Source organism: Equus caballus, chromosome 10 (assembly GCF_041296265.1).
Source record: "Equus caballus isolate H_3958 breed thoroughbred chromosome 10, TB-T2T, whole genome shotgun sequence".
In the NCBI taxonomy this organism is placed as follows: Eukaryota; Metazoa; Chordata; class Mammalia; order Perissodactyla; family Equidae; genus Equus; species Equus caballus.
Window position 1 is genome coordinate 56,010,324 of NC_091693.1, and position 17,507 is coordinate 56,027,830.

General features: G+C 36.6%; 1 protein-coding gene across 5 annotated transcripts in view; it reads right to left on the minus strand.

Annotated features, from left to right (window-relative positions):
- MMS22L (MMS22 like, DNA repair protein) overlaps positions 1-17,507 on the minus strand; it is a 124,524-nt gene that overhangs the window by 18,204 nt on the left and 88,813 nt on the right. For 4 of the 5 annotated variants that reach the window (XM_001503849.6, XM_023650837.2, XM_070223576.1 and 1 more), the window contains 4 exons: positions 12,295-12,445; positions 9,844-9,995; positions 8,876-9,018; positions 3,706-3,865 (listed from right to left, as the gene is read on the minus strand). In XM_001503849.6, coding sequence (XP_001503899.3) covers positions 3,706-3,865; positions 8,876-9,018; positions 9,844-9,995; positions 12,295-12,445 — 606 coding nt within the window. The remainder of the gene's footprint in view (positions 1-3,705; positions 3,866-8,875; positions 9,019-9,843; positions 9,996-12,294; positions 12,446-17,507) is intronic. The other variant, XM_070223573.1, reaches the window with a different exon arrangement.

Consider the following 17,507-nt stretch of genomic DNA (forward strand, 5'->3'; position numbering starts at 1 on the left):
AAGAAGAGGTATAACTAAATTAACTGCTAAAGTAGGAAAGAAGGATTAGCTATAATACCTTGAAGCTTAACCTCCTTGAGCTTCAGTTTTTACAGCTTTCAATTGTTTAATATAAAAACAAAAAGAGAAACAGGTTTCTTTACTACATGAAATATATTGTGGTTTCCTTAAGGCTGGGAGTCTGTCAGTTGCTACATTTGATGATAGTAGAGCTTAACAAATGAGCACCCTTTGTTTAATAAAGTAACGAAGAGTAGATATACAGGCATACCTCATTTTACTGCACTTCGCTTTATTGCGCTTTGAAGATACTGCTTTTTATAAGACTTTCCATCAGCAAAAAGATTATGACTCGCTAAAGGCTCAGATGATGGTTCGCATTTTTTAGTAATAAAATATTTTTTAATTAAGGCAGGTACATTGTGTTTTTAGACATAATGCTACTGCACACTTAACAGACTACAGGAGTGTAAATGTAACTTTTATATGCACTAGGAAACCAAAAAATTTGTTCCACTTGCTTTACTGCGACATTTGCTTTATTGCAGTGGTCTGCAACCAAACCCATGCTATTTCTGAGGCATGCCTGTTTAATTCCCATTAGAGCGCATCCCTGCTATTGAGGTCTTTACTGAAAAAACGAATTTAAGAGATCATCAGGTGCTTGTCCAAACAGCACAGTGGTATATATACTGCATAAACTTTTATATTTTACTGCATCTTAGAAAGCAAAAAAGATGATAAAATTCAAAATCATTTCCATAGAATAAAAAGTTTAAAATTCAAGCTTTGAAGGAAAACAAAAATATGCTTAGCGAAGAGTATATTGATGCTTAAAAAATAACCCAACCAATAATCACTTCTAAGAACAACAAACAGCAACATTAATCTTCTGTTGCAAAAGGAAATACAATAATCAATCATAAAGAAACACAATGCTCACTTAGCAATATTTTAAATAACATTGGCTTGCTCCTCATTTTTCTAGAAGGTGGAAAACTTGGGAATGACAGCAACGTAAGAAGAACTCACATTCTAACTAACATTAATATACCCATAAGAGGAACTGCCATCCCCACTGGCATTTGAAATGATTCATATCATTCTTAGGTGTCACACAGGTATTAACTGATAAAGAGCAAGGACCTTCCAACCAAAAATGCATCACCTACCCTTGTACTTCGTCTTCCGCAATGGTTAAAATGCTTTGCTGAAGAGCTTAAGTTTTAAGATCATAGAAGGCAGAGGTGATACATTTGTTTTACTGCTATTTTAGATCTCCACTTTTTTAAGTTTCAGCAAAGAATATTTGAGTGTGTATGGTATTAAAAGTCCAAAGAGAAAGAAATTTTAAAGTAAAAAACTCTGGGAAAGGTTTAAATAAATAGCTTTGTAAAAAGCCAAGTCTTTTTCCTGGCTCTAAACATGTTACTTATTTACGGATGAAGCTGAAAATATAGAAAAACTATCAGGAACATACTCCCACAATCATAAGAGAGCCACACTATGAGAGTTCATATGTATTTACTTATTTTCTACTCCATGTATATATCATACCTTAAAAAAAAGGATTGGGATCATTACAATATATACTTACAAATGTATTTATAATTACACAGTAACTTTGCTCATTTAGAAACATTAAAAAATACATTATGTATTATTAGCTCGGTTTGTAAAATTATTAAGTTTCAGAGATATTTATTTAGTATATGCCATTTCCTACAATGGAGCTCTTTAACTGAAGTATCCCCAATTCTCAATCCAGTGCCTGATACACACGCAGTAAATGTTCTTATTTGTTCGAAATATAACATGACAATAGGATGAAAAGTTCAAAAGATATGGCCACTACCATGAGTAAGTTTAAAATTTAGCAGGGACATGCCGAGTACACAAATAATTATAGTAAATGGTAAGCTACGAAAAATATTATAAGAGAAGGACAGAAGAAGCTCAGTCAGGGAGAGCAAGTCTCCTTGGGAGTTCGGGAAAGGTGGGACATCGGGGCTGGGCATTAAAGGGTCATGGGTAGAATTTCAATTAAAAAACAAAAGGAAGGAGAAGAATAACAGAAGAGAGAAGGATGATCATAAGGCATGGAAACAGAAAAGTAAAAGATATAAAGAAACAGAAAAACCAAAAAAATGATATAAAGAGGAGGAAAGTTGAAGATATTACAGACGACTCAATCCTGCTTTCTCAGAAATTACAGAGCAACAATTAAGACCCCAGACGCCCTACTCTGAAATGCGATTTTATCAACATTTTGCGCCTTCTGCTAGCAGCCTTGCAAGTGAACAGCAGAGGGATCCCCAGCTGGGAGCTGGCAAAGTCAAGAAAGAACAGAGTTTCAGTGGTTAGCTCTCTCTCCATCTAGTGGATAGGAGATCCCAACCCCACACACTTAAAACAGGTGTGACCTCTCAAAAGTTTATACTTGCTCTTTCTCCATTTTGTTCTAAATCTTTTACACATAGAAGACAGAAAGTTATCTGCTCCTAATTTCAAATGAATAAATAGGCAACACTGTAGCAGTATACTCTATTCCCAGTCTCTGAGAGCTGGACGAAAGGAAACGACACAGATCACCTGCCGCTAAGTCAAAAACCAACCACGTAACAAAACAAAGAACCCCTCAATTCTTCCTAAGAGCTGCATATCACCACTCCAAATACGATTTTGTAGTTCCTGATAAGACTATCATATATTTTTAAAAATAGAGATATACCCTGAAATCGTACATTTAGCATGGCGAAAATTTAATAGAGACTAATAAATTATAAGCCTAAGTGCTGAAATATTTATTAATCTACATTTCACTATGTTAAATTTATAATAAATTCTCACATATTTTTCTCTAAAATTAAGATGCCTGAATTGCTACTATAGCTTTCACTATATTCTACATCATCCATATTTACACATTTTCGTATTCTCCTTTATCTTTCACAACAAAGATAAAGGGTTTCAGACAGCCCAAATCAGGTTTATTCATATGTTCACAAGATCAAAGGGAACAGATATAAGGTTTTGGCCACAGAGAAATAAAAAAAAAAAAAACTAAAAAACTTAAATTCTGTATAAAAACTTCTAAGGAAATCCTTCTCATTTCCCTTTATCCAGTTCCTATTTTTGGTTAGCAACATGGTTTTAGTGAACAAAGGTATTCAAATTACTGACTTCCTAAAGAAGGATGAACTCTGTTGTTACAGAACAGGCACAGAAAAAAGATTTCTTTTTGAAAGGAGAAAGCATAGTAATGTGAGAAACAAGGTTTGAAGCTTAAATATCTTTAGTGCTGGAATAAATTCTTTCCTGACCTCCTTCGTACAGAGTAGACCATAAAAGTAGAATGGAGTGATGGTTTTCTGATATTTTAAATTCTAACAAAGCACAGCAAGCATTAAGAAAAGGTGCATTTTAATTATCCAGGTATTCACAACGGGAGTGACTCACAACAGACTACTGATAGCAGATTGATGTTGGCATATTTTCAGAATTGATCGTAATTAATTTTAATAGTAACACAAGCATAACAAGAAAAGTTCTGAAAGAAGGTGGGGAAAGACAGAGATACACTTGAAAGCCAACATGAATTATTGTAAGTTAAATCACTGTCTTTTAGATTATTCTTAGTATATTCCTATCCATCATGATACTATAGCCTCAACCAAAGGAAGTTTTAATGTCAGAAATACATACCCATCATCCTATAAGTCAGTTGCAGCCCTGCACTGGAAACTTTTTTTCCCAAATAAGGTTTTATATATTTTAATATTTCACCAAGGTATTCTAAGGACTTTGTGACCATGGCAGATTTATCAGAAAGTTTCTGCAGATTCCCATAAGTTATACCAACAGCCTATAAATAAGAAAAAACAGGATTTAGCTTTCCAAGTTTTATACAATACAGACTTTGAAAAATAAAGATAATTTCTCTCCCCCTCTATACACAGACAGCCCCTTACATAAGCCTTCATCCTTAACTTTCCAATAAATGTTCATAGGCACTAAAAAGCAAGTGAAAAGAATTAAGTCTTGCCTTTTATAATTAAAATAAAGGTTAAAAGAAGAATAAAACATCAATTCACCAGTAATTATTCATACAAGGTCTGACTCAGCAAAGTATTAGTAAAAAGATATGTGGAACTGATAGAAAAGAAGCTTGTAACCAAATCACTTCAGGACTTCCAAACATCCTAGTATATGACTGGGAATTCCAAATCCCCAAATTTGTACAAGGAAGACCTACAAGGAAGGTGACCAAATTCTTACAAATAAGATCTCTTTACAGTTCAGCTTTGTGAGATGAATTGACTTTTTCCTCCAGAATTTTCTTTGTGAGCCATTAGATTCCAGCTTAACTTTCTCAGAGGAAAAGAGGATGAGGCACAAGGGGTACAGATGGCAAAATGGGGGAGCAATAGAGAGAAATTTGAACTAAGGCAGTAAGAAAAGTACAGTGAAGAGGGAAATAAATGAAAAAGTAAGTTGAGGAAAAGTGAGAATAAACAAAAGGCAAGAAGTCACAAAAAGAATCAAGAGAAGACTGGCTAGAGATGGGTTAGAAGGTTTGAGAAGAGCAGTAGAGTTTTCAAGCCATTACTGGAAACTTAAAGTGTATTTCAATGACCTAAATTGGGCATAAACAGCACCAATATGCATAGTTATATGATTTTTCTCCTGCAGCTCTCAGCAGATAAGACAAAGGAAAGAAAGCAAGTGGTTGCTCCCATCCAAGGTTGAGAGGGTTTGTAGGTATGACTGAAAGAGAAAGGGTGGAAGATTGTGAGGGTGTTGGTGAGAGTAGTTGAAGTGAGGCCCCCAGGGGTCTAATTAGGTGGATAGGGAAGGAAGTGAGCCCTTGAGAAGATGATGCACTTACAGAAAAAGGAGGAGAAGGTCATGATGAGGGCCCTCCGAGAGCTGGAGGCAGGTGGTGACAGTCAAAGAGCTTTCAGATGCTCCAAGGGACGCCAGGGCTCAGTTAGTCACGGGAGTGGGGGCATGAAGTAAAGCAGGAGTGAAGGTCACTTGAAAGACTATCGGAGAAGCTTTGAAATGAGGGCTTAAGATAAGTTGTCCAAGGTGATCTTAAAGTTAGCCATGTTGATAATAAAATGTGGAATGGAGGAAAGGATAAAGAACTGAGAGAACTTGAGTGATTGACTGTGAGGTGGACAGATGAGAGCAAGAGAGAGGCTTAATGAACCCTCTTTTCAGTTCAGCCCTCTGCTCTTCTCTACACTTCTTTCTCTAGACCAGAGTTCACAAACTTTTTTTTGAGGAAGATTAGTCCTGAGCTAACATCTGTTGCCAATCCTCCTCTTTTTGCTGAGGAAGACCGGCCCTGAGCTAACATCAGTACCCATCTTCCTCTACTTTATATGTGGGACGCCTACCACAGCCTGGCTTGGCAAGTGGTGCCATGTCCGTACCTGGGATCCAAACCGGCTAACCCTGGACCACTGTGCACTTAACCGCTATGCCACCTGGCCAGCCCCTCAAACTTTTTGGTTTAATTTCCCTTTTATACACTTAAAAATTGAGAATCTTAAGAGTTTATTATTATTTGGGTTTTATCTATTAATATTTACCATATTAGAAATTAAAAGAAAAAAATTAAGATTATTTATTAGTTCATTTAAAAATAATAAACGTTATGTTAACATAAGTAACATATTTTAAGTGAAAAATAACTTATTTTCCAAAACAAAAAAAATGTAGGAAGAAGTGGCATTTTTTTTTACATTTCTACAAATCTCTTTAATGTCTGGCTTAACAGAAGATAGCTGGATTCTCATATCTGCCTCTGCATACAATCTGTTGCAAAATGTTGCAGATGAAAACAATTCAGTCTATACAAATATATGTAGCTAGAAGAGGAAGAAGTATTTTAATAGATTTTTCAGATAACTGTGGGAATTCCTCTTTGATATTACACCAAAATATGACAAGTGGTATTTCTTAAAGGTTAGTTGTTATATGGAATCCATGTCAACAAACATCTTGACTCTGCTACAATAAAAGCCATTGGTCTAACTTGTTCTTCGAATGGATGTTTTATACCCATGTGTGCTTTTGAAAAAGCCTGTACTGGTCATTTGGAAAATTTTGGTTCACTGAGTTATACAGCTTCCCGATGTTGACAGATTTCATTATCCATATTAAAAAAATCATATTCATTAATACCACCACCAATGTCATCAGAAAAGTCTTTAAGTATCAAGAAACTCCTAAGCTCATGATGGGAAACACAAGTTTTCCAAAATTCTAATTTTCTTAAAAGCTCAAATTAAGTTATTGGCAACAAAGGCTGTCAACTGTGTTCTTTGAAGTGATAGGCTCATTTCATTCATTTTTGAGAAAACGTCTGCCACATATCCCAGTCTGAATAGCCATACCTTGTCAGTTGTTCTTTCAAGATAAAAGCAGTCAGTTCAGCTTGCAACTCAAATGATCACACAAATGCCTTTTATTTAGACACAATCTTGCTTCGGGATGCAGCTATAGTGCTTTAGGTGCACATCTCATTGTCATTCACAGAACATTAAAAGGACATGTATTCAAGGGTCAAAATTTAATAACATTTATAATTTTACTGCTTCATTAAAGATATTCTTAAATGAAACTGGCTTTTTTTTCCCTGTGATTGTATGGCAGTGAAAATTAAAATGACTACTGGTATAATCTAGGGCCATGGTGTTGATTTATGCTAAAGCCTTTTGCACTATTTGTGCAAATGTCAATATACTGTTGAGCTCGTAGAACTCCTGAAAAGGTATCAATAACCCCCAGAGCTCTATGAAACACACTTTACAGAACCAATGCCCTAGATCTCAATATTTCTCTATGTTTAGCCTTAGCCTCCCTAGACTACGAGATGTGTATTTCTCGGTGCCTTGACTATCACTATTTACATGTCATATTATCATTTTTGTGCAGAAAAGAGTTAACAGGGCAGGTCCAAGACTGCTGTCCTTAAAAAGTCCTACTTGCAAGGCAAACCCTTGGCTGGTATTTAGAACCTTAGATTTTCCCTACCATTTCCAGATAAGGATGGCTCACTGAGCCTAAACTGTCTGTGCAAACAGTATAGTTTATGCTGAATATCTACTTCCCTTCTGGGAGTCTGGAATTTTATAAGTGCCAGGTAAAGGGGGCCTATGTGACCAGCCCCCATTAAAAACCCTGGGCACTGAGTCGCTAATGAGTTTCCCTGGTAGATAACATTTCACAGGTGTTGTCACAATTCCTTGCTGGAAAAATTAAGCATGTCCAGTGTAACACTTGGGAGAGGACTCTTGGAAGCTGTGCCTGGTTCATCCCGACTTCACCCCATGTACCTTTTCTCTTGGCTGACAGTGCTATGAATCCTTTCACTGTAATAAGTCAGAGCTTTGAGTACAACTATTTCTGTGAGTCTGATTTCCATGAGTCCTCCTAGTGAACATAGCACCTATGGATGATTTTGGGGACCCCTGAGACTCAATCTCAAACTAAACAAGTTTAAAACTGAACTCTTCACTTACTTCTCCCCTACTCCAAACCATGATGTTCCTATTTCTCCTTAAGGTATCATCATTCTTCTAGTTAAACACAGTATTTATTTCATATTCACTCAAAAATCCCATAATTCAATCTTCAATTCCTTCTAAATCTCACTAGTTTCTGGCCAATAGTTCTTCTCAACTTTAATCTACTTCATTGTTACTAATTTTCTTTAAAGACATTTGATCAAATCAGACCTACTTAAAAATTTATAAAGCCTTCACACTGGTCACAGGATAAAACCCAAACTTCTTAGACCAAGATGCTCTGAATTCTTAACCTACTGATTGATCTATCAACTAAGTGACACTTAGTATATACCGTCTTCTATTATTATTTTAACCTTTTGTGTATATCTTGTATTCTCAGACAAGTAAAAGTTCTCTAAGATCAAGGACTACTTCTTTTGGTTCTTTGAATTCCTAAGAAATCCTAGCATAATACCATTTAGCATACAGCAAACAACTATTATTTACTGAGTGATGAAGAACAGTTAATTTGGACTGGATTAAATTAGGAGAGCCTTTGAAAATGATCGGTGGAGTGCATGACTTCTACCTCCCTTTCTGGTCCAGTATGGTTGCTAGCACAGGGGTTTAATTAATTACAGGTTGAGATCTAATGAACAAATAAATAAAAGGCTCAACAGAAACGTGTATTTTACATCTGCACACACTATTACTAAATATTTTTAGGATTTATATGACATCCCTAATGGTCGTACAATTGTGCTTTAACTTAATGGAAAAGAATGAAGAATTCACACTTATGGAAAGAGCTTATGGGTTGTAATTATTTTCATTGCAGTTAATACCAACCACTCTGTGGGAAAATAAGCCAACTTTTACTGTGAACAGTTTACAAAAACACTAATCCAAACACATTAACAACCTCAACTAGGCTGCAAAGCAAAGACTATCACCTAAGATAGAGTCTACAAAATTAATAATTAAAAATAAAATGTTGAATGGCACTATTTATTATAGAGACAAAACAAAATGAATGGATCAGATTTTAAAGCACCAACCATACTATGATATGAAGTGGTTGGTGCTTATGCTGAATACACTAAAATTTTACTGTAAAATTTACAGTGCTTGCTACAGGGAGGCAAACATTATGTTGGAACTATTATGGACCATATACAAGGAAATATAGTTCCTAAGCTCCCGAAGAATATTGTTATCCGGTAATTTAAGCAGTAAGATATTCCTACAATTTAGATCAGCCTTAGAGTAAGGTTTTCACGTATCATTCTTTACTTTTAATAATTGTAACTGATTTGGACAATTATATACAATTATATAATAAATGAAAATACCTCAAGGAATTGAACAAGTGCTTTTCTAGGGTCTTCTGGGATGGGTGAATATTCGACTTGTGCCTCTGAGAAAATATTCTTTACTTCTGAGAGTTTAAACAGCAACCTTGTCAGTTCAGCCAACTGTTCCATGTACTCTTTTTCTGTTAAGATAAAATAATATAGTAATAGTATACATGCATTATATAAATCTATATTTTATATATATACAGATGAGAGAGCAGAGAATGTAGCATTCTTCACTTACAACATGCTTTCTTTTAAAATTTAAATTTCCACATAATTAAAAACTTTGAATTAAGTTTCTCTCAGTAAGGAAAGGTTTTACTTAAAAACAAACATGTACTTGTGAGTGTCCTAGCCCAAAAGTTATTCATGTAAAGCCAATGGATGTAATAAGATATCCAGGTAAATTTGGAGCATTTTTTCACTCTAGTCTTTGTGTGATTTATAAATGACCATAAGCACTAAGAAATGGCATTGCCTACAGACAACCAGAACTGTACAAGATATTGAAAAAAAAAAAAGTACAAGTACCACTCAGTGACTAATAGTAAAGCAGAAGAAAGGAAAAACATCTAATATAAAATGGGAGAGAATTATTCATAATTGGATATTTTTCTTTTTGGGGTGTTCACAGTGTGATATCTGGTTATTTACTTCATATTTCCACTTTTTTTTGTGATCAGTTTCTTCAAGGTAAAAAAATGGCTTGTCACCTGAGAGCAAGTTTTCGTTCCTGGCTTCCAAGGAAACAAGTTCTTTTATCTTTATAGAAGAGAAATTTGTCATATATAGTAACAGGAAAATATCAAGGAAAAGAAACAGGCTGCAAAAGGAAATAAATTTGCTTATAGTCATACCTAATTACAAATACGTTTTGTGTCTTTTATATTAATTTATGCAACAAAACAGGAAATTTTAAACATGTTTAGCCATCCAGAAAGCAAAATACCTGCAATACTTACCAACTGCCTGTTCAGGACTTAAATCAACGAACACATCATCAGGCACAGAGAGGTTTTTTACATACATTTGCAAAATGCAGCGGATCCAAGATCTCACCGTTAGGGCTTGAAAAGACACACAGCCTGAATGAGAAAGTGCTTCACACAACATGCTGTAAAAGTAAGTTGATGGACGTTAAAAACAAAAATAAAAACAAAACTCTGGCAATATGTTCCATGAGCATAGAGATTAAGAAATGAAAACACTCTAACACTCCCCATCTCTTGGCCTCACTTATTTTAAAGACAAACCCACTAGCTCAGACATGCATTGCTGAAGATGAATACTACAGATATACACAAAAGGACATTTTAAATAAATACTCTTGCTTTCACTTGTAATGTTCTAATTTTTGATTTTCTTTTTTCCACCGATGGCATATGTGTAGGCTCATGCCAAAGGAGAGAGGTAAGGAAGAATATGGCTAAAACGGGAAAAGCAAGGAAGGAGCTTATAATTAGCTGGTGAGATAATAATGAAGGAGGTGGCGAGCAGAATAAAGAACAGTGGCCCTCAGAGTAAATAAACAGAAGCAGTCATGACCATATATGTAAGAAAGATGTTAAAGACAAAATATCTTCCTCTGTGGGTCTCCTGACCAACCCCATTCCTATCCCCTCGTTTCCTGCTGCCCCATCCCACACGCAGTTATTAAAGAATTCCCAAATAACATCTGACAGGATTATTTTATTTCAATTCTTTCTGTGAAGCCAAAGGCTAGGTCTCATTTCGAATCATTTCATAAGTGGGGGTAGAGAGGATGAGGATGGTCTTAAGTGAACTATATAAAGTGTTATGTAAAGTCAGAAATTTTAAAAATACATAGAAATCATAACTCTAAAACTACTATTTTGAAATACTTTAAATATAAGTTGTCATGAAAAGAATACACAATACAGAAGAACTCAAATTGGTCATTTATTACCCGTACAACCTTCCCAAAGCTCTGACATCTTTGCATTTCAGTTTCTTCAACTGTTACTAATACACCAATATGATTTTAAAAACTAAAATTATTTCAGATAATTTTGGCAAAACTGCTTAACAAATAATATAAATGTTTGTTATTACAGAATTCTCAAGCTAGAAGGGACCTTAAAAGTAATCAAATTGTACCCTGACTTTACAACTGAAAGCCAATGAGATATGACTTAATGACTCTGGTTAATGACCTTCCTTATGAGAAGACTACCTTACTGACTGCTCACTCCTCATTTCCACCCACTGGCAGCCTGGACAAGAACCACATTGGTCTCTTAGATTTGTGTATTTATTTTACTTTCCTCCATTTGATATTCTTATTCAAATCTTCCTTTTACTGTACACTCTTTCTATTTTAACTTTATGTTATATTCTTTCTCTTGGGCTTCTTCAGATCTCCTATGTAAAGAGGCAGGAGATTCTTATAAATAAGGAAACCAGTGTTCACGGTGGTGAAATGTCTTGTTCATGAACGCACAAGAGTCAAATCTTTAGAAGTCTAGCTGTGGGCTGGCCCGGTGGCATAGTGGTTAAGTTTGCAAGCTCCGCTTTGGTGGCCAGGGGTTCACAAGCTCAGATCCTCAGACCTACCCACCATTCATCAAGTTATACCTTGGTGGCATCTCACATATAAAGCAGAGGAAGATTGGCACAGATGTTAGCTCAGCAACAATCTTAATCAAGCAAAAAGAGAAAGACTGGCAACAGATGTTATTAGTTCAGGGCCAATCTTCCTCACCAAAAAGTAATAAAAAAATAAAAAAAAATTTAAAAACCCCATAAAAACCTAGCTGTGAAAAGGAAAGCTATCATTAAATCTAAAATGACAATAATATACCAGTGTCTTACAGATTCAGAAATATTAACTGTATAATTTCTTTCACAGTGCTGAGTGTAGAAAGGTCATTTCAGGATGAGAATAAGGTAGTCCTACAAAAACAACTTTGAAAAAGGGCATAAGCATCAGCATTTTTTTAAAAAAGCAGGCCACGAAACATAAATGAGCTTTCGTACTATTACTCCCATCAAAGTGCTGACATGTCCAAAAGCAAAAAACTACCAAAGTGAGCATACATGTAGTAAAGAGCAGTTTTTTTTTTTCTTTGAGGAAGATTAGCCCTGAGTTAACTCCTGCCAATCCTCCTCTTTTTGCTGAGGAAGACTGGCCCTGAGCAAACATCCATGCCCATCTTCTTCTTCTTCATACTTGGGACGCCTACCCCAGCATGGCTTTTGCCAAGCAGTGCCACGTCCGCACCCGGGATCCGAACCAGTGAACCCTGGGCTGCTGAGAAGCAGAACGTGCGAACTTAACTGCTGTGCCACCGGGCCGGCCCCAAGATCAGTTTTTATTTGTGAAAATTCTTACTTTCCTAGTGTACTGATCTACCATTTACATTACTGTGCATACCTGAAGTAAAACCACTTACCTATTTTGTAGGAAATGACTTAAATATCTTGCTACAACTTGGGGCCAGATGATATCATCCCAACCAAAAAGTTGTATCATTGATGTAACTGGCTGAGGCTGAAGATCGCATGGAGCTGTGCTGGGCATGTCCATTGCTAACAAAGTAAAATCTAGATTTAAAATGAGAGAAATGTATGGTAAGAAATATTTTAAAACTCTTTCCCCTCCCCAAATTACATCAATATTGAGAAAAAAACATTCAACACTAAATAATAAAATGTCACATTTAGAAATGCAGAACTAACAGAAACCTAAAACTGAACTAAATTCATGTTGTCAGAGAAATTTCTTTAGTGATCATCTAGATCACCACGAAAGGGTCTAGAACAATCTATCTCAGCATTATCATTACGAATCTATAATGGCTCCCTCAAACTGCAAATTCTAAGCCTGATGTGTCTGCTAAATGTGCCTCCTTCATCTCATTCAAAAAACCCATTCAAAAAAATATTTCTAGCATCTACTCTTCTCCAATCAAGCTAATTTATTTGCCACCGACCACAGATGACAAGATCCTTTTACCTTAGACACTGGACATTCTCTTCTATTAAGCAATGATCTGCTACAAACAATTACTGACACTCCACCTCCTTCAGAATACACTAAGGTTGGGAACCGGAATTCCTTAGTTAACCATGTTAAACAAATATACTTTATTTTATGATTTACTGGGAATCCCCCAATTTAATTTTTACCATATTAATTTATGTTTGTCAGTAAATTGCTTATTAAGCACTACCTCCTACACAGCTCTCTCCAATGGTGGCTGTTTATTCTCCCACTCCTCTGATACCGCTTGACTTGCAGATAAGGTAGGTTTACTCCTTGGTCCACATTGCTTTTCTAGAAGATGCTCCCTTCCTCCTCCCAAAAAGCTCTAGCTTTGCATCTCACGTCATCAGATCACACCAGCCACTAACTCTCCTTGGTGCATTCGCCTACTGTTTCCTACTTGACCTCCCCTCATTCCTTGAAGATTGTAGCTACTATCATTCTCTCTAACAGCACTCCTCTCATATGCTTGATGATGTTTCTTCCAATATCCTGACCTCTCAGTTTCTTGAACTCCTCTCCCCCAATGAATCTATCCTCCACTCTGCTTCAGCCATTCACTCCCATGGGGATACTGAGAGATCTTGGCATTGCCAATAAGTACAATCTCTCTATAATTTCAACTTCAAGAAAACCACTTTCTGGCACCAAACCAGCCTTCCAACTCTCCTCCTCTAGGCCCCCAATTCCAACAGTTCTTTGATTCCACCAGGACCTATAATTCTTTGATCCTATAACTTTTTCCCTGTTCCGAACTGCCTTAGTGCCTTTCTTTCCCTTTTTAGTCAACTTGATTTCATGGTCCATTATTACACTCATTTGGGTATAATATCAACTCTCTTGCTTCTTACTTGATTCATTGTACTTGCCTGGAAAAAAAACCCAGCATCTGTTGAATTCTAACCCTATTCTCTTCTCCACATGCACCTGCAGTAGTATAAACGCTGGTGAGCAACAATGCTGACTGATGTCACTTTAAATTTGTGACTACAAACTTTAAGTGGGCCCTTAGAGCTGGACAGTATTTCCTACTACATTTCTCCAGTCCGCTCAGTCTTAAAATCTCCTAGAAGATTATTGCATACCTTCTCTCCTCTCTCCATCATCAGCCAGTACCTCTTCCTCATCCTCACCTTCAACTAATGATCTTACTACTTCACAGAGAAATGAGAACATCAGAAGAGAACTACCACAAGCTCCCACCACATCTACCCAGAGGCCTTCATCTGGGGCCATTTACTCTGCCTTCCCTTCTGCTACTAGAGATGATCTGAGGCCAAGATCTCTATGGGATCCCATTTCTCTTGGGCATTAAAACATAAAACAGAGACTCTCTTGGATCATCAAGTTCTCCCTCACTCCAGAACATTCTTGTCAGCATTACAAACATGTTTGAAATTTCTCTCACATTTTTAAAAAAATCTTTGATCTCACTTCCTCCTCTACCTAACATTCCCATTTTTCTACTTCTCATAAAGAGTGATACTCAAAAAGATTTACCCATATTTGCCATCTGCAATTCCTCTTCTCACATTTTCTCTCGAATCATCTTCAGTCAGGCCTATGCCTCTACCACTACACCAAAATTCCTCTTCAAGGTCACTAGTGGTCCCTCCTGCTAAATCCAATGACCAATTCTCAGGCCTCATCTCAAGTGACCCATTAACAGCATTGAGCTGTTCGTCACTTCCCCTTCCTTGAAATGCTCTGTCGTTCGTTTTCCAGGGCATCACACTCTTGGTTCTTCTCCTAGGTCACCAGCATTCCTTTGGTCTCCTTTCTTGGTTCCTCTTTATCTTACAAATCTGAACATGGGAATATTCGAGGGCCCAGTCCTCAGACTTTTCTTTTCACCAATACTTGCTCTCTTGGTGATCTCGCCCAGAGTTTAGAGCTTTAAAGACTATTTATACATAAATAGTTTCCAAATTTAAATCTCCAGTTTGGACCTCTTCCCTGAACCCTAGGCTCATTATCCAAGTGCCTACTTAACATCTCTACTTGGATTTTAATGGATGTCTAAAAAAATATGTCCAATATCAAAATCTTAGTCTTCCCTCATAAAATCTGCTCCTACCACAATCTTCCTCGTCTCAGCCAATGGAGGATTGTCTTTCGATCTATTTTGCTTACCATATTGTACTCATTTAGAAAATTTTGTCAGCTCTACTTTCAAAATACTTTCTCTACCTTCCGACTGGAAGTCAGACACTTATCACCACCTCTACTTCTACCACTTGAGCCCAGGCTGCTCACCTCTGAGTTGCTGCAATAGTTCTCTAACCGGCCTTCCTGCTTCTCCCCTTGCCTCTCTATAATCTGTTCTCAGTCTAGCAGCCAGAAGGACCATATCACTCCTCTGCTCAAAACTTTCCAGCAGCTTCAACCTCAGAGTAAAAGCAAGTCTTTACAACTGCATACGAGGCAGAACACAAACTAGCTCTCCATTACCTCTTGATCACATCTCTGACTACTCTCCCCCCTTCTCACAGCACACGAGCTTTCACGGCTTCTCTGTAGGTCCTCAAACACACCAGACATGCTCTTGCCTCTGGACTTCTGCACAGCACCGGTCTGTCACCTCCTTCAGGTCTTTGCTCAAATGGTACTTACTCAAGCCTTCCTGACCACTCTCTTTAAAATTACAACCTGCCTCTGGCCCTCCCTATCCTTATCCTCTTTTCTAGTTTTATTTTGCTCCACAGCACTTATTACCATATAACATATCACACATTTTCTTTTCAAAGACTGGCACCTCAACTAACATCTGTTGCCAACCTATTTTTTTTTCTTCATCTTCTTCTTCTCATCAAAGCCCCCCAGTACACAGTTGTATATTCTGGTTGTGAGTGCCTCTGGTTGTGCTAGGTGGGATGCTGCCTCAGCATGGTTTGATGAGCGGTGCCATGTTCACACCCAGGATCTGAACTGGCAAAACCCTGGGCCACCAAAGCAGAGAGTGCAAACTTAACCACTTGGCCACAGGGCTGGCCCTCATATTACACGTTTTACTTATTTATTTATTGTTCTGTCCCTCACTAGACTATAAGCTACACGAGAACACGGAGCTTATATACAAGAAAAGGAACTACAGCCCTTTTTCCCCACTGGCAATAAAAGTGGGTACTCAATGACTCTTTTTTTGTTTTGTTTGTTTTTTTGGTGAGGAAGATTGGCCCTGAGCTAACATCCCTTGCCAATCCTCTTTTTGCTTGAGGAAGATTGTCGCTGAGCTAACGTCTATGCCAATCTTCCTCTATTTTGCATTAGGGATGCCACCACAGCATGGCTTGATGAGTGGGTGTGTAGGTCTGCACCTGGGATCCAAACCCATGAACTCCAGCCCACCGAAGTGGAGCACGCGAACTTAACCACTACACCACCAGGCCAGCCCCTCAATGACTGTTTTCCTTAATTCGGGAAATTTTTCTCTTCTAACGTATCAAGTCTTTATTTCAAAACAAACCAAAACCCACACATATTTTGCTTTATATTTATATACCATTTATTTTCAGCACCTAGGACAGAACTAACTAAACCTGCGTGGCATCATTTGTGTTCTCCAACTGGAAGTTGGGATCATGAATGAAAGAAAGATAAGTCCTATTGGCTAGTAATGACTGCTTTGGTTAAAATGATTGAATATCAATATTTATTTCCACATACATTACAGTTGTTGGAAAACTGTTGCCCTGTCACAATTCTTCAACCTATCATTGTAAAGTTTTAATTATGGATGTGCCACTAGAATTAAAGATCTTTTAAAATTTATATCATTCAGTCTTTTATGTAGTGCTTTCAGCTCAGTTTTCCTCATTCACATCAGGGTAAAATAAACCTTGGTTCAGATCTTAAGTTTTTAAAAGCATTACATTTAAATATATTAAATACCTTCATATGAATTGCATTTAAATACTTGCAGTCACTGTATTCATCTCTGTCTATTCCAGTACTTCTTAATATATTTCAGAAAAAATACCCCTTTGAGAAAGATAATGATCTCTTCTTAGAAAACTGCATATATGCACATATATTCAAATTCTTGCCTATAATGTCATGTGATTCAGAGCCCCTTAAAGCCTAAAAACATGTCCTTAGGATAATAATCAAATTAAGTCAAAATTACAACCTAAAATAGAATCTAGTAGAAGTCAGAACAATAACATTCTATATATTCGATGTCATTCTGATCTTATCCGCTTGGTGTTGAAGTGGAATTCATGCTATATTCTTTTGCTCTTTATACAAGTAACTTCATCTTATACCTAGACATCTACACACACAACCTGAAAATAAACTACTTGAACTAGAAGAAATCAAATGCTACTTTACTTTCCAAATATTGCATGCATAAGAAAAGTTTACGTACATTCAATATTTTTAAGATTGAAAATTATCTATTATTTGTAGCAAATAATCACTTAATTTTTACCTTTACTAAGAGGAAAATAACAAACAAGCCAAAGGATCCTAATTTAAAAATATGTAATTCTTTTCATCTTTCTGGTTGTCAAAATATTTATTCCATCGTAATAAAATAAGAACTTGCTACCAAGCAAAGAGAAGAAAAAACTGACAGCGTCCGCAAAATGAGAAACTAATTAGCAAATTAACAACGCT